Genomic DNA, 26,857 nt, shown 5'->3' with positions numbered 1-26,857 from the left:
TGACTGCAGCAGCTCCCTCACTGCCCATACAGAGATGTCTAAAGCAGCTGGCAAAACAGGACTCTGGACTTCCCCCTCCAAAAGAACACTCTCAGAAAGACCCCTGCTGGCCTGGCCTTTTCACCAAGCACTGTCAGCAAGCTGAAGAGACTGGAGCTATAGCTATATAGAGAACTATTGATTGCTAGCTCCTTCCCCAAGCAAGTTTCTGACTCACTTGCTCTTAGCAAAAGCCCCTCACTTAGCCCCTTAAGGAAAAACAGTTAAAAAGTAATGGAGAACCCCTAAACACAGCTCCCAGATCACCATCTGCTCTGTGCTGTGAGTCTTAGGGGCTCTACAGACTGCCCCAAAGGGATGGTCTGCAGCCACCTCTTCACTGGCCATGGCCTCAATCCAGCCTCTGCAGAGTGCAAAAAGGAGCTGCAGAAAGTGACTCCTTTTTGCACCCTCCAAGGGGCACCATAGCTACACTGTTTCAACACAGTGCCGGAGGTGTGACATGATGGTGCATGCCATGTAGACTGGCACGCGTGAAAATGGCACCATAGGGGCGGGGTTAGGGCATCCAGCGTGTGGATGCTGTGCCCTAACTCCACCCACAGGCTGGCACAAAGTGGCTCCATAGATCAGCCCTTGTTTGACTGTACAAACTCACGCACTGTTAGCCAAGCGCCTCTGAAATTAGTTACAAACAGCTAGGCTGCTAGCACTGCCCCAATGCCTCACAAAAGCCCCACCACTCAGGAGCAAAAACACTCCACGTTTGAAAAGAACTCATGCAGTGAAAATGGCTTCTCAGCCAGTGGTTTTTCTTTCTTCTTGCACAAAAAAATCCAGACACTTTCATACCGCCAGTCTCTGAAGACACCAGCCACAGATGCAGGTGAAACGTCTGAATGAACTTTGCCAAGAAGCCCCTGGAGAGAGTCAGCAGAGTCAGCTGAAAGGCACAGGGCTACCTCAACAATGCTCCCCTTTCGGTAGCTTCAGTCATCTCCTTCTTGCCTTCCAGGGACTTTGGAAGCACCTTTAAAAGATGTTGAGGATGACTCTTTTCCAGTTTGCTCTAACTGAAAGGGATTTTTGTGTTTTCTCATAAGATTTTCCCCATAGGATATGTGTTCTAGGCCTAAGTACCCTGAAGGCACCAGATCCTGATGGATCTAGGAAGCTAAGCCTGGTTATTACTTGATGGGAGACCACCAGGGGATCCAGGGGCTGTAGGCTATATTTAAGAGGAAGGAATTGGCAAAACCGCCTCTGAGTATTCCTGGCCTAAAGAAACTCTGGACTTTAACACACTTGTGGAATCCTGAACAGAAACGGGATTTAAATTATAATTAAATTAGGGAAAAAACCTGCAAATGCGGGAGGTTTATCACACAACGTTACTGCCAAAGTGAAATAAGGCAAAGATAAAGCAAAGGCAAAAAGTACAAAACTGGCAGCTTTTTACTCTTGGGAAGTTCTGAAAGTAAAAAGCTGCTGTTTTTGTCCCTTTTGGCATTATTTCTGGTCTGGCGAAAAGTCGTGAGATAAACTTCCCGTATTTGCATTTTTTTTTCTAATTTAAATCTACTTTAAATCCCATTTTTTGCTAGTGTGATAAACTCATGGAGTCCCTAGAAAACAACAATCAACTCGAAGGCACATACCACACACATCTGACTTGCCTTTGCAAAATTAGACACAGCCATGGAGTGCTGAAAGGGGAGGAACCGACTGTTGCTCAGCAAGCATGGAATGTATGTGCTTCCTTCTTGATCCTTTTGGGATTCTCATTATAGTAGCAAAATCCCCGAACAAACAGAAGACAGAACCAATTTTGCAGCTTCATGGGTTTTCCTTCTTCTTTTTCTCCTTCTAGCTATGGCTCCTAAGGCTAAACCTCCTCCTCCTCCCAAGGGTAAAGCTGCACCTGCTGAACCAGGTAAAGCTGCACCTGGTGAAGCTCCCCCCGCAGCAGGTGGCGATGGCATTTTCACTAAAATTCCTCCAAATGTCTTATGGCCGGCAATTGGGACCGTTGCAGTCATCAGCTTGGTCGTCTTGATTGTAATGACCTATCTCTGTAAGTTTTTTTGATTCATTCACTATTACGACACTCTGCAAGAAGGAGCTATGGAAGCAGACATACTGCCAGTATGTTGGCTTCTGTGGCAGTAGAGAGGTGAACCTGCTCTGGACTTTAGCCTGAATTTCAAAGGGGCACTCTAATAGGGGATTAAGAAAAGAGAAAGGCAGGGAAGGGAAAGAAAATATTTTTTTGTGGGTTTTTCTGGCTATGTGGCCATGTTCTAGAAGAGTTTATTCCCAACGTTTCGCCAGCATCTGTGGCTGGCATCTTCAGAGAATACTGTATTGACTCCAAGGGAGTATTCTCTGAAGATGCCAGCCACAGATGCTGATGAAACGTCTGGAATAAACTCTTCTAGAACATGGCCACACAGCCAGAAAAACCCATAAAAAAAACTATGGATGCCAGCCATGAAAGCCTTCGACTTCACATTGGAAAGAAAATAACTTGAAGACTTTTTTTTAGCATGAGCTTTCATGGATATCAGTCCTTCAGGTGCAAAACAGAGCAATATGTAATCCTCCAGTTATTAAACATATTTATACAGTTGTGGGAGTGAGGAAGAATGAAATAGAAGGATGCAAATTGTGACTCCTACCTTAAGTCTTCAGATCATTAAAGTAACCACTTAGTCTTGACATGTAAAAGCAATAGCCTCTCTTACCCAAAGCCAGTTCCCTCGGAGTCAAAACTTTCCCTGCAGAGGTTCCTTTTCTTATGTGTATAGTAGCGAGGACTCATGTATTGATATATGTGTATAGTGTGCCATGAAACATTTACCTTGCTAATGGATTGGACTTTGTGACTATAATTCAAACCCACTGTTTCTAGCCTTCCTTTATAATTGTCTTGTTTGAGGACTATGACCTGTAAATTCCATACTGAATGTCCAGGAAGGCTGAAATGCTTCCTGAAATTGACTTTAGGGTAATGTCCTCCAACTGTTCTGATCTGGCAGGGATAGTCCTGATTCATGGGTGACACCTGGCCAGTGGCTCCCCCATCCCTGCCCCATGCGGCTTTACTTCTGAGTAAAGACATGCGGAACAGGGAGTTGGGCCTGCACCATTTTGGCTCTGCACCTAAAGCCCCCTCCCCAAAGCCCCACTCCCTGCACTGGGTGACTCTCCGGGGTGGGACCCCACTGACAGGACCCACCGGTATCCCTTCATTTGCTCTGTGCCCCACTGTTTGATGGTGGGAGAGGGTTGCATGCATCATCCTTCTTCACCCCATTCTTTAGCACTGAGGAATGCCATCCCTCTGTGCAATACAGACTTTAGGGTGGGCTTTGAGGACTAATTTTGTCCTTGGTTTGCTTTCTCTTTCTTCTAAACTTGTCAGTGCCCTCCTTTCTTCTCTCTCCCTCCTCCTCCTCCTCCTCCTCTCCTCCTTGAACTCCACTTTCTCCTCTTCCTTTCCTCCACTTTTCCTTCCTCTCTCCTCTTCCTCCTTTACTCTCCCCCTCACTTCTCTTCTTTGATGCTTCTTATGGGAAACACCAGCAAACAGCTTGTGGATTTCACAGTGGTTTCTTTTAGAGATATGTGTGGTTATGTGTGAACCTCGACTGGTTCGACAATACTTCCAGTAAGGTAAAAAAACTGAAAAATATATATTGCAGGAGGGGGAAAAACCGAAACAAAAACAAGGATATTGCAGAGTCTGTTGTGCATGCATAACTCTCAAATGAACAATCTGCAAGCTGCTCTGAGAGCCTTTGTGGCTCTGAATAAAATAAAATAAACAAATAACAGGGGATGAAGTGCAGTTATGACACTCTGGCCAGGGGCTTCACTATGGGGTGCAGGGGGTGCAGGCCACACTGGGTGACATTTCAAAGGGGGTTTCACTCAGTATGCTGGTGGGATGGGGTTCCTTCCGTGCCTGGTGGCTCTGCTAGCTGGCTGGGAAAGTGAGGGGCTATGCAGAGCACCCTAAATGGGCGGCCTCCAGCTGCCCCTTTTTCAGCCAGATCGGGGCTGCAGCAACCACACGCTGCACCACCGATCTGGCCTTTTCAGCAGCTCCTTTTTGCACCCTGGAAAGGGCATGGTGCCACAGCTATATGGCACTCCTTTGGTGCTGTGTCATCTGGATGCCGTGCCGGAGGAGCGCTGTGATGCCACATGCCATGTGGAGTGGCGTGTGGTATCATGGCACCCAGGGGCAGAGCCAGGGTGTGTGTCGTGGAGATGCTACGCCACAACTCGGCCCCCCATCTGACCCAAAGTGCCAGTCTGAACAGCCCCTGAGTCTCTTTCATTTCCTGCCTGGCCAGCAACTCCTTCAGGCCCAGAAAGGTTGCCAGATGGCAGGAGCATCCCACTATCACTAGTTGCTGCTGGCTGTTGAAGAAAGGAAGGGTGCGCGTGTTAAAAATGATGCCCAATGGGTGTAAAATATATTAAGTATCAAAAAGGGGGCATATAGGGTATATACCCTTACACACAGAAGGTCTCAAACCTGAGTAACTGAAAAAAGACTAACCCGGAAAGTACTTAACAATACTACAAAAACTTATTTAAATCATATATTGCTTGTGTTTACTATAATAATACAATTTTAGGCATCCAGAGGAATAACAAAACAATGGCCCGAGACAGATGGGCCAAAAGCACCGTGCTGTCGCTGATACTAGGGTTCCAGAGTGCGCAGCATCCGCATGCTCCGGAGCCTTAGGACATGCAGGTGGAGGCCTAATGGCAGCCTCCCGTCCACATGGGGGCTGCCATCTTGACATAAGCGATGCACAGAGTATAGATGTTGCTGCACATCACTTACATCATGAGTGCACCAATGGTGCACTTGTGACATGTGTGCCGCGACCCAAAAAGTATTCGTTTTTTCCTGGTTCTTTTTGGGCCGGAGGGACGCCACGCAGTTTGGCTGCTGCAGCATCCCTTTGCAGGAAAACAGGCCATCGCCAGCCTGGACTTTTGGGGCGGTCTATTTTGCGCCTATATAAACCAGTGGTCCCCAAACTATGCTCTTTAAGGGATTGTGGCCTTCAGCTCCTAGAATCCCAGACGATGTGAGTTTTGCAGAACCTGAGGTTTGACGATCCTTTAGCTTGAAGAATCTTGGAAATAACTTTGTTAGAACATAAGGGCAAGAATAATATGGTTTCAAGGGACTTGAAGTGACAGTTATTTCCGGAATCTTTCACAACAGTTTCAAGAGGTCTTCTTCAGTCCCTGCCTTTACTCTTCTTTTAGATTAATCATAGCTGATCTGGAAATATATTAATATATCTACGGAGTTTATCACACTAGCGACATTCTGTGGGAAAATGGGACTTAAGTGAGATTTAATGCAAAGAAAACCTGGAAATGCCCAAAGTTTATCACACGACGTGGCAGTTAACGTGAATTAACACAAAGTTAATCCAAACGCAAAGCAGAGAAAACCGGCAGCTTTTTACTTTCGGAACAACCCAAAAGTAAAAACGCTGTCGTTTTCTCTGCTTTGCGTTCAGATTAACTTCACGTCATTTCACTTGGTCACTAGTGTGATAAAGTCCCCGAATTTGCAAGTTTTGTTTAAATTCAAATGTGCTTTAAATCACGTTTAACTCCCGTTTTCCCCAAGGGATCTCCCCTAGCGATAAACCTATATGAAATCACTCATACATTACAAAAGGTTTTAGTAATTAACCAAGAAGAATAAAAAAAATCCCAAGAAATGTGATCCTTCTCATTATGGTTACTTTATGGTTACTTTATTATTATAGTAAACACTTGCAATTTATGGTTCAAATAAGGTTTTGTAGTATTGCTAAAACCCTTTTTCAAATATACTAGGCATGCCACTGATTTTGGGTGCAAGTCTGCTGCAGGATCTTGTCCTATGTTTCCGTTCATTTCCATTTTAATTTGGGGGACATTTTTAAAAAATCTTTTCTTTTAAAATAACACATAATTCACATCGATTCCATACACTATCCTACTATCATGCAGTACGTAAATAACACCTACATTACATACACAGACACATAAAAAAATAACACAGTAACCATTTAATGCATCAAGATGCATTAATGACTTGCCTTTGTACTTCTCATCTAGAATTATTGAATCTACTCCTTTTTTAAATTAAAAAATGAGTTCAATAATATGTTTTTATTGTTATTATCTACTCTTTGTTGGTTGCTCCCCGTATCAAAAACTTCCCCCCTATTCTTCTTGATAAAGAAATGATTTCATATTAATCAATTGGTTTACTATCCGGCCATACAGATTTCCAGTATTTTCTTACTAAAGACCATACTTCCTAAGCTTTTCTTTTGTTACTGATTGATTTTTCAAGTAGTGGGCCATAATGCCCATTTTCATCATGTCTGCTAATTGTTGGCAAGTCTTCACTTTTCCATTTCAAAGCATATCAACTTCGGCTGATGCACCAACTGCGTCCCCACCTGGACCAAGTTCTCTCCTTTGGGTTTCTGTAATGCGCTCTACATGGGGCCACCTATGTACCAAGTGCGGAAGCTTCAATTGGTTCAAAATACGGCAGCCAGAGCGGTCACCTAGGTCAGACCACATAACACCAGTACTAAAATCTCTTCACTGGCTGCCAATTAGTTTCCGGGAGCAGTACAAAGTGTTGGTCATTACCTTTAAAGTCCTATATGGCTTGGGCCCAAGTTACTTGAAGGAACGCCTCTCCCTACAGAGTCTGCCCCGCACTCTCAGAACAACTGGGAATAATTTATTGGATTACCCAAAAACTAGACTAAGATCGACTTCCCACAGGGCACTTATTGCCATAGCCCCTAAATTGTGGAATGGCTTTCCAGAGGAGATCCGTCTCATCACCACCTTAGATGCCTTTAAGAAGGCACTTAGATGGATCTCTTCCGACAGGCCTATCCACCCAATCTGCTATAAGAGAGTTAGATACACCACCTCTATTTGTGATGATATGTAGTTTAAATGATGATTTAGTCAACACATTGTATTGGTAATGGTTATATTGTTTTATTGAGTGTATTTTGTATGACATAGAATCATAGAATCATAGAATCGTAGAGTTGGAAGAGACCACTAGGGCCATCCAGTCCAACCCCATTCTGCCATGCAGGGAATCCAAATCAAAGCATCCCTGACAGATGGCCATCCAGCCTCTGTTTAAAGACCTCTAAGGAAGGAGACTCTATCACCTTCCGAGGAAGTGCATTCCACTGTCGAACAGCCCTTACTGTCAGGAAGTTCCTCCTAACGTTGAGGTGGAATCTCTTTTCCTGTAGCTTGCATCCATTGTTCCGGGTCCTGTTCTCTGGAGCAGCAGAAAACAAGTTTGCTCCCTCCTCAATATGACATCCTTTCAAATATTTAAACAGGGCTATCATATCACCTCTTAACCTTCTTTTCTCCAGGCTAAACATCCCCAGCTCCCTAAGTCGTTCCTCATAGGGCATGGTTTCCAGACCCTTCACCATTTTTGTCGCCCTCCTTTGGACACGTTCCAGTTTCTCAATGTCCTTTCTGAATTGTGGCACCCAGAACTGGACACAATATTCTAGGTGGGGCCTGACCAAAGCAGAATACAGTGGCACTATTACTTCTCTTGATCTAGACACTATACTTCTACTGATGCAGCCTAAAATAGCATTGGCCTTTTTAGCTGCCACATCACACTGTTGACTCATGTTCAACTTGTGGTCTACTTGGACTCCTAGATCCCTTTCACACGTAGTTTCATTCAGCCAGGTGTCACCCATCCTATATCTGTGCATTTTATTTTTCCGCCCTAAGTGCAGTACCTTACATTTCTCTGTGTTGAATTTCATTTTGTTAGCTTTGGCCCAGCTTTCTAGTCTATTCAGGTCATTTTGAATCTTGATTCTGTCCTCTGGGGTATTAGCTATTCCCCCTAATTTGGTGTCATCTGCAAATTTGATAAGTATGGTAGTTTTAATATTGTAATCGTTGGTTTTATTGTTGTAATCCCGCCTCGATCCGCAGGTAGAGGTGAGAAATAATAATAATAATAATAATAATAATAATAATAATAATAATAATATCCTGGCTGTAGTCACCATATATAACATCAATCTCCATCCCCCCCCCCCCCAAAAAAAAAAAATCTTTTCCGAGGCGTGAGGTTATCTTCAATAAGAATAACTCTGGCTTCATGGGGGAAAGAATTTGCAAAAATCTTTATCATAGACGCATGGATTTCTTTCCAATAGATTTTGGAATTTCCAAATTTCCACCACATGTGGAAAAAAGTTCCAAATTTTGGGAGGGTGTATTTGGCATTTTCCGATCCCCCCCAAGAGTCCCCATGCAGAAAATTGGTCCCCAGACCCACTGCAATTGCCCATCCCTGGTTTAAGTTTATGTGTGTGTGCTGTGCGTTTGTTGTGTGTATGGATGGGCAGGCCTAGAGGTGTGTAAGTCATGGAGAAGAGGTACCTTAGCTGGGAATCTTCTTTATTTGCTCTTCCTTCCTAACTCTAGATATCGGCTTGGCTGCCCAAAAGAAGCATCCTCTGGATGACCCCATGAAAAAGCTGAGAAGCACAATGGCTATTGGGCTCCGAAGCCCTCAGCTCAACTACGAAAATCGTAAGTCGAAGGGGAAGGAGGGACTTGCTTCCATTCAGATACACATGCGCAGCCAACGTTTTAGAAAACAAAACAGAAGAGAAAATAAGGATTTGAAGGGGTAGTAGAAATAGCCTTTGACACGGCACCATGGCTCAGGTGTGTTTGGGAACACAGTCCATCAATCAATCAATCAATCAATCAATCAATCAATCAATCAATCATTTTATTTACCTCCTCTGCCCCCAAGAGCAGGACTCAATGTGGCTTACAGAACAAAAAAGAGATACAAGTAAAACCAGATAGAGCTCAAAATATACAAAAATTTTGGATTAAAATAATACCAAACAATCATAGAATCATAGAATCATAGAGTTGGAAGAGACCGCAAGGGCCATCCAGTCCAACCCCATTCTGCCATGCAGGAAATCCAAATCAAAGAATCCCCAACAGATGGCCATCTAGCCTCTGCTTAAAGACCTCCAAGGAAGGAGACTCCACTATACGCCAAGGAAGGAGTTTGTTCCACTGTCGAACAGCCCTGACTGTCAGGAAGTTCTTCCTAATGTTGAGGTGGAATCTCTTTTCCTGTAGCTTGCATCCATTGTTCCGGGTCCTGTTCTCTGGAGCAGCAGAAAACAAGCTTGCTCCCTCCTCAATGTGACATCCTTTCAAATATTTAAACAGGGCTATCATATCACCTCTTAACCTTCTCTTCTACCGAATTAAAACCATATAAAACAGGCATGGAAACCCCCCAGGTGACTTTGGGCAAGTGGCAAACCTCCCCTGAATAAACCCTGCCAGGAAAACCCTGTGATAAGTTTGCCTTAGGGAGCAAGAGCAGGTTGCCAGTCAGGGTCATGGTACCACATCCTGGCCTGAAACCAAATTGAACGTGGTCCACTTAATTTGTGTCCTCCAAGAACAACGGAGAAGTGCTGGCAGAGGCATGCGCTAATGGCGCGCACATTTTTCTTTTCCTTTCTTTTCACATTCATTTTATTTTTATATTCAAGGAGGGTTTGGAGTACAGAGGAGAAGGTCACCTGGACACAATGTTCGAGGAGATCTCCTTCAATTTTACACTTTACTTTTCACTACTCCCTTAAGGGGCTTGTGGGGTCTTGCTCAGAGGAAGTAAGTCAGAGACTTGCCTCTGGAAGGAGCTAGTAGCCAGGGGTTCTGTACATAACTAGAGTCCCTTAAGGGAGTTGTGAACAGAAAAGTGTAAAATTGAAGGAGATGTCCTCCAGCAATGTGCCAGGAGACCTTCTCCTCTGTACTCCAAACCTTCCTTGAATATAAAAATATAAAACCCTCTTATGGTCTCTTCCAACTCTACAATTCTGTGGTTCGTTGGAGTCTACAAATGGGAGGAATTTCTCTTAAATTCGAATGAAAAGAAAGTGGTGCCAGAACGCATTCACTTAAAATCGCTAGTTTAGTGCAATTACGTGAATGCGCATTGCGTTTGAACTGGCTCCCCATTGCCCGAAAATAGTATGCCATTGCCCAAATTTGCGTGTGGCAGTCTATCACGCAATAACATGAAACCCCATGATTGCATTCGGACTGACTTCCCATTGCCCAAATTTGCATGTAGTGGGTTATCACGCAATAATGTGAAACCCCATGATTGTGTTCAAATTGCCATTGGATTATACTTCCAATTTCCCTTGTCTGATAAACTCCTATGATTCTACATTGCCCAGGTACTGCACACTCAAGCAGCTTGCCCAGGAAAAGGCCAGTCACAATAAGGTGGAAGTTAAAGTGGAACGAGACTCCTACAACTGCTAGTGCAGACACACCGAGTCTCTTCTGCTCTCCTCTCCTTTCTGGGGGGAAAAACCCAGAGCTTTGGAGAGGACCCACATCCTCCACGATCTGTTGGAGGACTCTAATTGCGACCTGGCTTGCATTACCGAGACCTGGCTTGGGCCTGAGGGGGATGCTGTGTGGGCACAGGCCCTCCCTGTTGGGTTCTCGGTGAAGGACCAGCCCAGGTTAGGTGGGAGGGGTGTGTGTGTGACTCTGATACATAGGAACACCTTGCCTCTTACCAGGAACCACATCCGACAGACGTCCTTTATCGAGTGCATTTACCTGACCCTAAAAGCTAGGGATAGTCTAGGGATTCTGTTAGTGTATCGGCCACCCCGTGCGCTAGCGGACTCCCTTAACAAGCTGACACAGCTGGTCGCTGAGCTGATGCTGGAGACGCCCAGGCTACTTGTCCTGGGTGACTTCAACATCGCTCTTACGGCCAGCTATGTTCCATCCGGTGCGGCTCAGGAATTCATGGACACCATGGCAGCCATGGGCCTGTCCCAGCTGATTGAGGGTCCAACGCATTTTGCGGGTAATACACTTGATATGGTCTTCTGTTCGGATGTGGAAAATCCGTGGGCGGAAATAACTAATATTTCCCCCCTGTCATGGACGGATCATTTCCTCGTGGAGGCAAAAATCAGGGCCACTACCCAGACCCCCCCCGGGGGTGGTGGACCTATTAGGATGGTCCACCCTCGAAGGCTGATGGAACCCAAAAGGTTCCAGGAAGCCTTAGAGGGATACATGGTTGGAAGTGACGGCGACTCTGTTGATGCCCTGACTGGTATCTGGAATACCAGTCTCTCTAGGGCTATACACAGCATCGCTCCCAAGCGCCCTCTCAAGCCTGCTTCCAAACGTAAGCCCTGGTATACGGAAGATCTCCGGGCAAGGAAGCGGGTCTTGCGACGGCTAGAGCACCGCTGGCGGAAACACCTACGCTTAGCCGACAAGGCTCTCCTAGACCGCCTTTTGGAGGACTATGGAGAGGCGATATGAGCAGCTAAGAATTCGTTCTATGCTGCTCGTGTCGCGTCCGCGGAGTCGCGTCCAGCAGAGTTGTTCAGGGTGGTCAGGGAGCTAACTCAGCTCCCTCCCACCCAGAACCAGATCCTTGAACCTTCTAAGGCCTGCTGCGACCAGTTTAACAACTTCTTCGCGGATAAAACCTCTCGGATAAGCGAAGGTCTTAACGCTGGCATTGGAGCAGAACCTAGGGTAGAGGCGTCCAGAGCCTCCGTGGACTCCATTATACTGGATCAGTTTGAGTTAGTGAGTACCGATGATGTGGACAAGATCCTCGGAAGTGTTCGGAAGACAACCTGCTCTCTTGATCCCTGTCCCTCATGGTTAGCAGCGCAGGGGGGACCGGCAGCAACTTCGTTGCTGCTACGGATTATTAATACATCTTTGAGGGAAGGGCAATTTCCATCTGAATTAAAATTGGCCATCGTAAAACCTTTGTTAAAAAAGCCCTCCCTCGACCCCCTGGTACACAATAATTATCGGCCAGTTTCGCTGCTGCCATTTTTGGGGAAGGTGATCGAGAGGGCGGTTGCAATCCAGCTTCAGTCGGTCTTGGATGAAACGGATTATCTGGACCCATTTCAAACTGGCTTTCGGGCGGGTTACGGGGTTGAGACGGCCATGGTCGCCTTGGTCGATGATCTCCGTCTGGGCATCGACAGGGGAAGCGTGTCCCTGTTGGTGCTCTTGGACATCTCAGCGGCTTTCGATACCATAGACCATGGTATCCTTCTGGAGCGCCTGGCTGAGGTGGGTATCGGGGGCACTGCGCTCCAGTGGTTCCGGTCCTACCTCTCCGGGAGTTTCCAGATGGTGCAGCTGGGAGACGTGTGCTCCGATAAGAGGGCCCTCACAACTGGGGTCCCTCAAGGAGCCATTCTGTCTCCCATGCTATTTAACATTTACATGAAACCGCTGGGAGAGATCATCCGGAGACATGGGGCGCGGGGTTATCAGTACGCTGATGACACCCAAATAGTTTTCTCTATGTCTCCGACTGATGCAGTGACCGAGGATGGCGTCTCTCCTCTCGTGGCATGCCTGGAGTCAGTAATGGGCTGGATGAGGAAAAACCGACTCAGCCTGAATCCAGAGAAAACGGAGGTACTCGTGATAGGTTCCCCTGGCCCAGGAATGGCGGTAGTTCCACCTGTCCTGAATGGGATCACGCTTCCCGTGAAGGACTCCGTGCGCAGTCTGGGGGTGCTTCTTGATTCGTCGCTTCACCTTACATCTCAGGTGAATGCGACAGTCAGGAACACCTGTTACCAGCTTCGGCTTATTCGCCAGCTGCGCCCATACCTGGCCCAGAGGGACTTAGAAACGGTGGTACATGCTCTGGTAACCTCTAGATTGGATTTCTGCAACGCGCTCTACATGGGGCAACCCTTGTATCATACCCGGAAGCTACAGCTGGTACAGAACATGGCGGCCAGGCTGGTCACTGGTACTTCCAGGACCAGCCACATAACACCGGTGCTCAAAGACCTGCACTGGCTGCCTATTCACTTCCGGGCACAGTACAAGGTGTTGGTGATTACCTATAAAGCCCTACATGGCTTGGGCCCAGGATACCTGAAGGACCACCTCTCCCCATACATTCCGCCCCACACCCTCAGAACTTCTGGGCAGCAATTACTTAGGGTACCTGGGGCTAAACTCTCCTCGACATTGAGGAGGACGTATTCCATCGTTGCCCCGACCCTTTGGAACACGCTGCCCACAGAGCTCCGCTCGGCCACCTCCCTGGCTCAGTTTAGGAGGGAGTTAAAGACCCTCCTATTTCGAACTGCATTCCCCGAATGAAGTCCTAAATGGCCTCTCTCTCTTGCTGACGGCAATTTGGAGAGCTGACCGGGGGTTTTATGATTGTTTTTAAAATGTTTTACTGTATGTATTATTTGTATTATGTTGTTCACCGCCCTGATCAATGGAAGGGCGGTATATAAATAAAAGTTTTATTTATTATTATTTAGGATGTGAAACCTCCTGCTAATTCTAGCTCCTAGGGGCTTTTGTTGAAACTTCGAATGTGCGTCTTGCCTTTGGGAGAGTCTGGGAAGCTGGAGCCGAATATTTAAGCAGGGGTGTGGATGGGGAAAGCAAGTTGGAGACAGAAACACTTAGCTGACATTGCTCATGTTTTTAGCCCTGAGGGTAGCAGAGGAAGTAGTGCAGCTGCCCACCCACATAGAACGGGCGGAAAAGGACTTCAAAGATCGGAAAATCAAGTACCGTAAGTATTTCTAATACTTACCATAAATATTAGACTTAGAATGGTATTTGTTGTTGTTCTGGTGGTGGTTAACTGCCCTCACGTCAGCCATGACTCTTGGAGGCCCCGTGGATAAGGCAAAAGCGGATTGTTTTTCAGATGACATCAGGGGTTAATGAGCATTAAGGCGACATTAACGTAACCTAGGTGGAAAGTTGACAAAATGCTCTGCTTTTTACTTTTGGAATATCCTGAAAGTAAAAAGCGGTGTGTTTTGTCGACTTTCCACCTAGGTTAATTTTCTGTCCGTGACTCAATGCCACGTTAATGCTCATTAACCCCCAATGTGTCTGAAAAACAACCTGTTTTTGTGGTTTTTTTCTGGGTTTTAAATCCCATTTCTGCATGGAATTTAGAATCAAAGAATAATAGAGTTGGAAGAGACCGCAAGGGCCACCCAGTCCAACCCTCTGCCATGCAGGAAATCCCAATCAAAGCATCCCCGTTGACAGATGGCCATCCAGCCTCTGTTTAATTTGACCAGTTTGCCTCTGTGTGATAAACTCCAATAACTGGGAACAGGTTTATGTGCCTGTTTCAGACAAAGCATGATTTTGTACATTTCTTATTGTACAGGTTGGGTATCACTTATCCGAAAATCCAAATGCTCCAAAATCCAGCAGTTTTCTTTTCATGTGTGGCTGAGATATTTGCTTTCTGATAGTTCAGTGCACACACACACTTTGTTTCATGTACCAAATTATTAAAAATATTGTGTATAACATTACCTTCAGGTTATGTATGTATGGTGCATATAAAACATACATGAATTTAGTGTTTAGACTTGGGTCCCAACTCCAAGATACCTCATTATGCATAGTCAAATATTCCAAAATCTGGACAAATCTGAAATCCAAAACACTTCTGGTCCAAAGTATGTCAGGTAAGGGAGACTCAATGTGCATCAGAATAAATAATACATTTAATAAGGACAAGGAGAAACGACAGAATGCAATGGAGTAACCAATTTATCAAAATTATAGATCTAAGTTAGACTGAGATCCAAAACACACTGCAGAAATAATCCACCTTAAACTGCTTTAACTGCCCTGGCTCAATGGTAGGGAATTCTGGGAAATGCAGTTTTGTGAGACACTTAGCCTTCTCTGTCAGAGAGCTCTGGTGCCATGAGAAACTCCAGTTCCTAGGATTCCCTAATACTGAATGTATTTAAAAAAACGTTAAAATACAAAGCATGCGATCTATAAAAGGTAATTCAAGCCTGTGGGCCACGCCCTACAGACATAAACATAAACATTTGTGCCTCACAGAATGAGATTAAAGGGTATACAACAGGTTAGAGAGTGCACAATGACTAACAAATTAAAACGGATAATGCAGTATGCCCATTACAAAATAATAAATGTTGACCAAACGCGTTTCGACATATGTGTCTTCCTCAGTGGTGTACAACTAATGAAACAATCTTGGAAAGATACTCATAAGATGTATGGGGATATCCCGTCTCTATGGGTAAGTAGTAGCTCCAAATGGACCAAATATCCTGCCTGAAAAAATATACATGCAGGCAACTAGGACTGGGATGTCCCACACACAGTAGCAAGCTCTAAATGCAATTCAAATTCACGTAAATTTTCTGAACGAGCGAATTCAAGTGAATGCGTTCTGGCCCCCCTTTCTTTTCATGCGAAATTAAGAGAAATTCCTCCCATGGGATAAACTCCAGTGACTCACCTCTGATTAATGAATATGGATTTGAAGCCAGCAAGGGCGCAGTATAGTATCTTCTCCATCATGTTCTTCTTTTTATGCTCTCTTATCCTCAGTCACCCTTTTTAAAAAAGGCGCAAGGTCTTCTGGTGGCTGGCAACTTTTTGGGAGAAGTTTCTACTATATTTCGAAGGGACAAAAGACCTGGTACGACGCTGAGAACTTCTGTTTGTCCAGAGATTCCCACCTGGCCTCCATCCTCAGTGAAGAAGAGCAGGTAGTATACTTTACTTTCTTTCCCTTCTGGTTCCTCAAGAAACTGTGCCATCTTCCTGCCCAACTTCTGTCCTTTCTATCACCTCGCACAAATATTTCACAGTCTCTTACCTGTGCTGCTGGGACGGCTTTGTAGTCACCTGTCAGAAAACCCTTGTTTGCAGGATTGATCCTGTGTTGGAGGCAGGAGACCTTGGGAGGCTGCCCTAGTGATGGGCAATGGAAAGAGTGGGGTGGCTAATAGGATTACATTGCAGTGTTCACCTGGGGCAGATGCTGAGGTCTAGGAAAAGTCCTTTGTTGTGTCTTGATTTGGAGTGAACAGGATAGTCTGGAGCCTGTATTGCCCTGCTTTTGGTTGTAAGGCGCCAACCCGTTCCATCATGTTCAGGAGGCACGACCTCCCATTTTTTACAGGGGTGGGGTGGGGCTTTACAACTTCTTCTGTTTAGTGACTATTTTGTTGGTTGGTTATTTTATTTATATCCCATCTTCCCCTAAATATGGGACCCAAGGCAGCTTGCGTAGTTGAGTTAAAACAAGCATGGCCTAGTGGTTTGAGTATTGGACTATGACTCTGGAGACCAGAGTTCGGTTCCCAGCTCAGACATGAAACTCACTGGGTGACCTTTGGTGAGTGACACACTCTCAGCCTCAGAGGAAGGCAATGGCAAACCTCCTCTGAACAAATCTGGCCAAGAAAACCCCATGATAGGGTCATCTTAGGGTTGCCATAAGTTGGAAACGACTTGATGGCACATGACAACAACACCAATGTATTATGTGGTCACATTTATGTAGCTACATCTCTCAAAGCTATCAATTTTCACTCATTTCCACTGAGCCTTCTTTATTATTATCCAGGGGTTATAGTCAAGGTGCTAAAGTGCCTTAGCAAAATTACATGGGTCAAGCACTAGGGTCATTTTATTTTGGTGCAAACGTTCCCCTCTCCCTCTGTTGAATCTGTGTCCTAGAAGCAACAGCTGTCTTAACTAGTTCTGAGATATTACAAATAGACAGCTAAGTAGAAATAAATTTCATGTTGGAAAATACTGGGTTGATTTAAACAGACCTGGGAAACAGGAACCCTGGAGCCCTTGTCTGTTTTGGAAGTTCCCAGGAAATACCTTGGGATGAAGAAAACGTCATGTGCAGCTCCAAAATGGAATTGGTTTGTAGGAAACAAACAAACAAACAAACCATGGGGCTTTCAGAGATTCCCCTGCCCCATATTTAGAGGGTCACAAAGACTGATGTGAGAGGATATATGGGTACTTGGACTGCAAATCCTGTGTTGTGAGTTTTTGTCTTCTTTCCTTCAGAACTACATCAACTCTCAGCTCAAACAGTCTACCTGGATTGGCCTTTCAGATGAAGAGGTGGAAGGTAACTGGGAATGGACAGATGGCTCCAGTTTAACCACACAGTGAGTCTGCCAAGGCATGTCCAGGAGGTCACAGTATCAGGATCATAGAGTTGGAGGAGACCACAAAGGATATCCAGTCCAACCCCATTCTGCCATGCAGGAACTCTCAATCAAAGCATCCTAGACAGATGGCCATGCAGCCCCTGTTTCAAGACCTCCAAAGAAGGAGACTCTACCATTCTCCATTGAGGAAGTGTCTTCTGCTATCAAACAGTTCTTATTGTGAGGAAGTTCCTCCTAATGTTTAGGTGGAATCTCTTTTCCTGTAGCTTGCATCCATTGTTATGTCTCCTATTCTCTGGAGCAGCAGGAAACAAGCTTGTTACATCCTCAATAGGACATCCTTTCCACATATTTAAACAGGGCTATCATATCACCTCTTAAACTTCTCTTTTCCAGGCTCAATATACCCACTGAGGTGACTTCCAAATGTCTATCCCTGTGTACTTTACTGGGGGGAAAATGCACTGTGAGTCACTCCTTCTGAGGTTGAAAATGAAGTGCTGAGTTTCAACCATATGGCTGGGCAGCTTGTTATGACCTCAGAGCATGCATTCATTGCATGCAGTAGTGGCGCTGGGTGGCAGAGTGGGGTGGGCACGTGTAAACAGCAGCCTGATGTCACTCTAGAAGACTGTGTACCATTTTTTCTCCTGGAAAATCCCAAACAAAAGGTAAGTTATTTTAAACCAGTTTAAGGCAGCAATGGCCAAGATTCGTTACGGAAGTGCCTTCTTGTCATGGAGGGGTGACATGATACATGTTTAAATATTTGAAAGGATGGCATGTTCAGACTGGAGCAAGCTTGTTTTCTGCTGCTCCAGAGACTGTGCCATGAAGCAAATGGATGCAAACTACAGGAAAAGAGTTTCCACCTCAACATTAGGAAGAACTTCCTGATGCAAGAGCTGTTTGACAGTGGAAGACACATGAGAGTGGTGGAATCTCCTTCTTTGGAGGTTTTTAAGCAGAGGCTGGGTGGTCATCTGTTGGGAGTGCTTGGATTGTGTATTCCTGCATGGCCAAAAGAGGTTGGACTGGATGGCTGTTGGTCTTCCAGCTCTATGATTCTATGTTTCTAAGTCAGTTTGCAGTCAAACTAGGGCTTTGACCCTGTATCATGTGGCCAGAGGGACTTGACGGTGAAGGAGGAAGAAATTTGTTTAAATGGTCCTTAGCATTGCAGAGAGCAAGACCCCGAAAATCATTTACACCCAGAACTCTCCTTTTTGCCATGTTTATATTATTGCAATTGCAGTAATGTCAAACTCCAGTTGAGTGTTTAAAAATAGAGTTTAGTAATCACTACCCAAGGAGCAGGCATTGTGACCCAGGGAATGAAAAGGTGGGTAGATGGGTTGAAACGCCATTGGTTAATTCCCAAAGGCAGTAAACTCATTGACCTAGTTGTTAAATGGTGGATCAACAGATAGGTAAATCCAATGGATTCAATAGCTTTACTTGAGTTGGAACTATCAATATGTTTTAGGACAAATGTCACGGACCATGCTAGCTTTGTTTTATGTTGAGGAGTGAGGGTTTCTTGGAGTTTGGCCTTCCAGCATAATGCAAACCAACCCAACTAGGCTCCAATTCAGCCCTCCCCATTTTTAATGGTTAACATTTATCTCCAGATTTGTGTCATGGACCGGCTTAGCCTTGTCTTGTGACTGGGAATGAAATTGTCCCCAAAGAGTGCATGCAGTCCTTTGCAACGGGGCTCTTCCTCCCTCTGGCAGAAATTCTTCTGTCTCCTTTCTGTCACCTGCAAGACTTGTGGGATGTTTGTCTTCTTCCCTGTTGATGTGGGGAACTTCACCTGTACCAAGTGCAAGTTGGTAGCCCTCTTGGAAGAGTAGGCCTAGCAGCTAGAGGCCTGAGTATCTATACTTCAGCATCTTAGGGAGGAAGAGGTTTTCCTGGGCAGAATGGACCGGATGGTCTTGGATGAAGAACACAAAGAGGAAGTTGCTGGGGAAGAAGTCACTTCACATACAATGGAGGTAGATGGTTCGAGGAATGTGACACATAGAAGTTTATTGCACTGGCCCTAAAACGGGACCAGTGTGTTCTAAAACGTTCACACGTGCGGACACACACAGAACAGGATGGGGCTAAGAATCCTATTTTACCACATGCTGGAATGATGCCTTTGCCACAAGGTGTTCCAAATGTGTCCCTGTTCCATCCCAGAGGGCGCCATTTTTGAGAACTGTTTCTAAAGCGTTCTCAGAAATGGCTTCCTCTGGAACGGATCAGGAACGCAATTGGAACGCCTGGCGGAAAAGGCGGCATTCCAGCCTGTGGTAAAATAGGATTGTTAGCCCCATCCCGTTCTGTGTATGCCCATGCACGCACACGTTTTAGAATGCACTGGGTCCATTTCAGGGCCTGTGCAATAAACTCCATAGAAGAAGGGAAACCAGGGATTGTTCTGGGAGCTTGCAGCTACAGAATCAATTTGAGGCTCTTTACCTAATGGGATGAGTCTTATGACTGGAATGTAGGAATAGAGGGGTATAACCTTCTAGAAAGGCGTCATCCAATTCCTCCATCTGACTGGGGGGTCTGTAGTAGACTCCCACCGTAACATCCTTGTTGTTTCCCTGCCCTTTAATTTTTGTCCAGATGCTCTCCACCGGGCTTCCAGGATTGAAGTCCTGGGTCTCTTCACTGGTGTAAATGTCCCTGACATATAATGCTAGTCCTCCTCCTTTCCTGTTTTCTCTTTAAATGTCAGGGACATTTACACCAGTGAAGAGACCCAGGACTTCAATCCTGGAAGCCAGGTGGAGAGCATCTGGACAAAAATTAAAGGGCAGGGAAACAACAAGGATGTTACGGTGGGAGTCTACTACAGACCCCCCAGTCAGATGGAGGAATTGGATGACGCCTTTCTAGAACAGATGACCACACAGTCAGAAAAGAGAGATGTAGTAGTGATGGGCGACTTCAACTATCTTGATATTTGCTGGAAGTCAAACTCAGCCAAATCCTCCAGGTCTAGCAAATTCCTCACTTGCCTGGAAGACTATTTCATGGTACAAAAGGTGGAAGAGGCAACAAGGGGGTCAGCTATTTTGGATCTGATCCTAACCAACAAGGATGACTTGGTTAATGGGGTGCAAGTGGTGGGATCCTTAGGTGGAAGTGACCATGTCCTCCTGGAGTTTGTTATACAATGGAAAGGAGAAGCCAGGCATAGTCAGACACGCATTCTAGACTTTAGGAGAGCGGATTTCAGTAAACTTAGAGAAGTATTGAGGGTGATCCCATGGTCAGGAATACTAAATGTAAGGTACTGCACGTAGGGAGGAAAAGTAATAGTGCCACTGTATTCTGCCTGGGTCAGGCCTCACCTGGAATATTGTGTCCAGTTCTGGGCACCACAATTCAAAAAGGATGTTGAGAAACTGGAAAGTATTCAGAGGAGAAAAAGAGATTCCGCCTAAATATTAGGAAGAACTTCCTGACAGTAAGAGCTGCTCGACAGTGGAACAAAGTTCCTTGGCTGGGTGATGGAGTCTCCTCCTTTGGAGGTCTCTAAACAGAGGCTTGATGGCCATTTGTCGGAAGTGCTTTGATTGAGAGTTCCTGCATGGCAGGGAGTTGGACTGGATGACCCTTGGGGTCTTTTCCAAATTTATCATTCTATGATTCTATAGTTTCTTTATCTCTAATTGTATATTATTTCGATTATAAATTCGATTCTGCTAAAATGAATAAAAATTAATCAAAGGAATTGTACCAGTTTTAAAAGATTTTGTGATGTTGAAAAAGTGGAGTCATTGGGCAGCACTATGTCCTCCCCACCAGTCTAAGGACTCATACTGTCTCATAGACCCATAGAATCATAGAGTTGGAAGAGACCCCAAGGGCCATCCAGTCCAACCCCATTCTGCCATGCAGGAAATCGCAATCAAAGCATCCCCATTGACAGATGGCCATCCAGCCTCTGCTTAAAGACCTCCAAGGAAGGAGACTCCACCACAGTCTCTGAGGAAGGAGTGTGTTCCACTGTCAAACAGCCCTTACTGTCAGGAAGTTCCTCCTAATGTTGAGGTGGAACCTCTTTTCCTGCAGCTTGCATCCATTGTTCCGGCTCCTAGTCTCTGGAGCAGCAGAAAACAAGCTTGTTGTCTTCTTTACGTTTAAAGGGAACCCTTTTCCCCCTTAGGTATTGGTCTGATGGTCATCCCAGGCCCACATGGGAGTCTGGAGAAGAGGAGAAAGATTGTGCTTTCATAGAGCCTTTTACTGGTGGGCCTAACTGGAGTGAAGCCAACTGCCATGAAGTGAAGCAATGGGTGTGTAAGGAGACCCTTGAAGTCAAAAGACCATGAAGCTAGCCTGACCCTTTTACCCAAAACAGCACTAGAAGACGGATTTTTTTTTTCATTTCAGTGTCAAACCCCATGAGAAATCTACTCATCACAGAATAAACAAGGATGTACTCTTGGATGGACGCGTTGTTCTTTCATCGCTCTGAGAGTGTGAGAGAGGGGAGGGACTGGGCCATAGGGGCATTTTCCAGGTCTTTCCCCCCATTGTGTGTTTTCTTGGTAAGGTGAAAACAACGTAGAAAAAGATGCATACAGTCAGCCCTCCATAGCCACCGATTCTTTAGCCACGGAAATATTTTAAAAATATATAAATTCCAAAATGCAAACCTTGATTTTTGCCATTTAATATAAGGCACACCATTTTACAATGCCATTGTATTTGATTAGACTTGAGCATCCATGGATTTTGGAGTCCATGGCGGGTCCTGGAAGGAAACCCCAGCAGATACTAAGGGCCTAACAGTGCTCTCATTCAGTTGTGCGTTTGATTCCACATCCAGGTTTGCACTTAGTTGTGCAGTATTACCAGTCAGCACAAAGACTGTAGAACACATAAATGCTTAACTCTACATGTGGCGATTTAAACTATGAAACCCTAATGTAGCTTCCAGGTTTTTGGGAGGGGTTGATTCAGGCTTCTTAGGGGAAGCTTCTTAAAACTCCCTGATACCACAAATGACCTGGAGGCTTACTCTAAGTCTATCACTATGAATCCAATAATAAAGAACAAGAACATCACTGGCAAAAATGACAGAGATCTATCCCCAGAAGGTGGACCATCCATGGCTACTGGTCAGAACAGTTATATTTCAACTTTGGTATTAGAGCTTTATCACATTACAAACAAACCCAGTGGGCAAGCAGAGAGAAGTGTATTTCTCTTTGCATCTCCAAATGATTTTGGCGGGGTACAGACCACTCAAAAAGGGCGCCTTGTTTTGCTGCGCAAGGAAGCTGCAGCGGACAAACCGCGTGGCTTCCTCGCGCAGTAAAAAGAAACAGCAAAAAGCAGGTTCTTTTTGTGGCACTATTGTGATATCGCAGTGCGCATTGCAACATTGTGGTGCACTCGCAACGTCACGATGGCGTCATGATGTGTGGCCACTAAGTGTCCATTGCGTCAAAATGGCGTCACCCATCTGTATATGGTGCCGCCATTTTGATGCCCTCATCACGTGACAACAGCGCCCCATTGTTCCCGTCTGTATAGTGCCTTTGAATCACATTTGTTCTCTTCCAGTGAAAAAAGTGTGGGAGAAGGTTGCAAGAGTGTCTCTTTTACCAAGCTGGAAAAACCTGTTTGGCGAAAGGGATGCTTTTCTGACTCTCTCCCATGCTTTTACAACCAAAAGAGAATGAAAGTGCTTCGACATCATGTGGAGACAGAAAGAGAAACACCCTTCTCTCTGCTTGTCTGCCAGGTTTGTTTGTAATGCGATAATGCCTTAGAGCAGTGGTTCCCAACCTTCCTAATGTCGCGACGCTTTAATACACTTCCTTGTGTAGTGGTGACCCCCAACCATAACATTATTTTCGTTGCTACTGCATAACTGTAATTTTGCTACTGTTATGAATCGTAATGCAAATATCTGATTAATTAATTAATAGTTATTTATTATCAATAATTAATTATTAATAATTACTAATTAATTATTGTTAATAACTAATTATTATTGATTAATATTAATGCTATTACTTCCATCCTCCGCTGCCGCCACCCTGCTCTTTCTTGGGACAAGGCCAAGCAGTGGAGGAACCTTGAGCAGAGAGACCAGATGTCATAACCAGAATGGAGGGAAAGAAACCACAAAATGCAGGAATTCAAGAAAAATGTAGGTGACATTACAAAACAAAAGCTAAAAACAATCATTTAAATTCACAAAATGTATAAATATAAATGCCCAAAACCCCTCTTGATGCCCGCCTGTGCCATTGCACTGCCACCCCCCGGCAGCCCCCTCCTTAGAGCTGAGAGTCAGCCGGAAAAGCACATTTCACTGCGGAAGAGAAATATACTTGAGCAGTTTGTACTCTATGTCTTTCCAATCTATAATAACATCTACAAAGCTGAATAATGGTAATACCATATGGACCACTTAGGTCCAAAACACACTGCAGAAATAATCCAGCTTGAGGCCATTTTAACTGCCCTGGTTCAATGTTAAGGAATCCTGGGAAATGTAATTTTGTGTGATATTTACCTTTCCCTGTCTGGACGATATCACACGACTGAAATTGGAAGTATAATCCAGTGTCATCCTGAACACAATCATGCGTATTCATGTTATTGCGCAAAAGGGTACCACACGTAATCGCTGGCAGTCCGAACGCACTCCGAACGCAACCACGCGTCAATCCACAGTTGAGTAAATTCGGTGAACTAGCGAAGTCACAAACCCTGTTCCTAGGCAACTTTGCATTCAGTGCGCTGTTGTTTGGTGTGATGTGCATATCTCCTTTGGCCCTGGTCCCCCCCCCCCCGCATGTGGAAGGGTTTTTTTCCCATGAAGCCATGCTGCAATTCCGCTTCAATTTTGCTTCCACTTGTCCTTCTGCATTGCTGAGGGGGGCCTGCTGCCTGATAATGAAGAGGCATGGACTGGGAGCTATTGGATAACCATTCCATTCTAACGTGACAAGAGTGAATATATGCTCGTTTTAATGTGAATAGCGCATGCTCTTTCAATCATTCTTCTGGTGCCAGAAGAAAGTACAGCTCCCAGGATTCCCTAGCACTAAGCCAGGGCAGTTAAAGCGGTCTCAAAATGGATTATTTCTGCAGTGCGTTTTGGACCTTACTTTTTAAAAAATAGTCCAGATGTAAATGTTACTTTAAAAATTATTTCCATCTTCCAGCTATGAGATGGTTGGGGGGAAATGAGAAAGTGTTGGGGGGAAGGACTGCCAATATATTGGGGGATGCATTCTGGGGTATGCACAATTTGTGGCCAAGTAAGTGGCCCAGGACAGGCCACACTCTCTCAGCCTCAGAGGATGGTAATGGCAACCCTACTTTGAAGAAACTTGCCAAAAAGACCCCATAAGGTTGTCTTAGGTTTGCCATAAGTCAGAAAGAACTTGAAGACACACAAGAACAACAACAACAACAACAACAAATCTGAAATTATTTTGTAGTTAGTACATGGGAATAGGAGCCAACAGGATGCAGTGATCTGAGTGTTGGATTAGGACTCTGGAGACCTGGGTTTGATTCTCCGCTCTTCTATGAAACCCACTGTCACACTCTCTCAGCCTCAGGGGAAGGCAATGGCAACCCCCCTGAGCAAGTTTTGCCATGACAACCCTGTGACAGGCTTCAAGAAAGAGCCAGAGTGGTGGAGTGATTTGTGAATTGAAGACCAGGGTTTGAATCGCCGCTTGGCCTTGGAAACCCATTGAGTGGTCTCAGGAAAGTCACATTCTTTCAGTCTCAGAGGGAGACACTGGCAAAACCACTTCTAAATAAATCTTGGCAAGAAAACCCAGTGGCAGGCTTCCCTTATGGTTGTCATAAGTCAGAAACAACGGGAAGGCCCAGAACAATAACAATAGCAGTAACACCACTAACGGCTTCACCCCATCTCACCACTCGACACACCAGAATGCAGCCATCCACAACCTGTTGCTCTGATGCTGGGGGGGGGCATCGAGGGGGCTGCCAGCCACCCTTCGGTAGCCCCACGGTGCTGGGCCTTTGGTTGTCTCCCGGGGTGGAGACCTGCGTTTGATTCCCCACTCAGCTATGAAACCCCACTGGGTGACCTTGGGCAAAAGTCACACACTCTCAGCCTCATCGGAAGGCAATGGCAAACTTCTTCCAAAGAAATCTTGCCAAGAAAACCCCCATGGATAGGGTCACCTTCGCGTTGCCCTAAGTCCAGAAGAACTGGAAGGCATGCAAAAACAAAAAACCTGGAAATGTATGTGTGTGTGAAACACTGGCTCCCACTGCATGCCTCAGTCCATACACGAGGAGGAGGAGGAGGCAGCTACAGCAGCACCAGACCTTCATGGAGGACATTGTCACCAGCTCCAGAGCCTCCAGAGCAGGATGAGGAGGAAAGAGCTGAGGGGGAGAGCTCCCTCAGACGGTGCCCCTGGCAGGGAAGGAGCCAAGGGCGGAATCCATGGGGTCTGGATCCCCCTTCTGCTGCGCCACCGTGCCCAGGCCCCATTATAATGGGGGCCCTTAGTTCCCAAATCTTGGCTCCATGATCCCTGCCCCTGGGCCAGGCACTCTCTGGCCCCAACTGCTGGGCTGCTTGGCCCAGTTCTCTGAGACTCCGGAGACAACAATGGAGGGGACGCAGGCAATGGAGGGGACGCAGGCAGTAGTGATGCTCGGCTTTCCCTTCTTGTCCCCTGGTGCTCCCTCCTCCGAGCCCAGGCAGGGCGCAGACAGGCTGCCATCGGTCTCCCCAAAGGGCCCCAGCAGCAGCCCAACCAGCCCGGGGCCCTTCTTTCTTGCTCCCCCGCCCCTTCCTTCGCTTGCCTGCCTCAGCAGCTCCTCCTCGCACATGGCTCCTTGAATGGGAACGAAACCATGTCAATTACAGCGAATTAAAATAAAAACGTAACATCAATGGGAACAATACAAATAAAGCGATTTGAAAAGCGGGATAACACTCGCTTTATTTTGAATCGCTTTAAAACAAACCGCTGTATTTAAAATCGTTTCAAATCGCAAGTGGGAACACCCCCCTCTACCTCCTTGCCTTTCTTAACCATCTCCTTCCCTCCCTTTGCTTCACTTAGCATCCTCAGATGGGGGACGTTTTGCAATTCTTCCCAGACTCCTCAGAGAGAAGGTCAAAATGTCTTGTCCTGGCAAAAGGAGGCTGTTTGGTTGCCCTGACCTTGAGAGGCAAAGCAGTGCCTTTCCTCCTCCTCCTCTGGAGCCTTTCCTGTGGGCCCCCAAGAATCCTTGGGGGGGGCTAAGGCGACTCCCATGAGAGGGTTGTTTGACCCCCAGAGGCAGGGTGTTTGGATATATCAGTAGTCAGGAAGCATAGTACCTTAGGAGATGACAATGCATGGCTTTTAAACCATGATCAGATCCTGAAAAAAGGGGCGAACCTTTTGCAGACCAAGTGCCCAAACTGCAACCCAAACCCCACTTATTTATTGCAAAGTGCCACGTCCCTCTGGCTTTCTAGTAATGAACTCTGGCAATCTTGGTGCTTGGGCGACAGCATGCGTGCCCACAGAGAAGGCTCTGAGTGCCACCACTGGGTGCATCCCCCAAGGGAAGTTTGGGGATCCTTTTTCATTGATAGTGAAAACTCATCAATGAGCTCTTAATAGCATAGGTCTCCAGGTGTGAAACCTTGCTTCTGGGGAAGTCGCATTATCGGCAGCCACGTTGTTCCC

The 26,857-nt window shown here is 45.7% G+C and overlaps 1 protein-coding gene across 1 annotated transcript; it reads left to right on the top strand.

Annotated features, from left to right (window-relative positions):
* Positions 1-1,741: 1,741 nt before the first annotated feature.
* On the top strand, positions 1,742-21,542 carry LOC149313304 (uncharacterized). The gene is made up of 7 exons (XM_089527272.1): positions 1,742-1,748; positions 1,871-2,074; positions 8,545-8,652; positions 13,643-13,729; positions 15,556-15,716; positions 17,041-17,144; positions 21,322-21,542. The coding sequence occupies exons 1-7, from the start codon at positions 1,742-1,744 to the stop codon at positions 21,485-21,487; spliced, it is 837 nt and encodes a 278-aa protein (XP_089383398.1). The 3' UTR covers positions 21,488-21,542.
* Positions 21,543-26,857: the final 5,315 nt, after the last annotated feature.

Source organism: Sceloporus occidentalis, unplaced genomic scaffold (genome assembly GCF_023333645.1).
Source record: "Sceloporus occidentalis isolate IW3139 unplaced genomic scaffold, rSceOcc1.0.p SCAF_5, whole genome shotgun sequence".
In the NCBI taxonomy this organism is placed as follows: Eukaryota; Metazoa; Chordata; class Lepidosauria; order Squamata; family Phrynosomatidae; genus Sceloporus; species Sceloporus occidentalis.
Note: the sequence above shows the minus strand (reverse complement) of the source record. Positions and strands in the feature narration are given on the sequence as shown.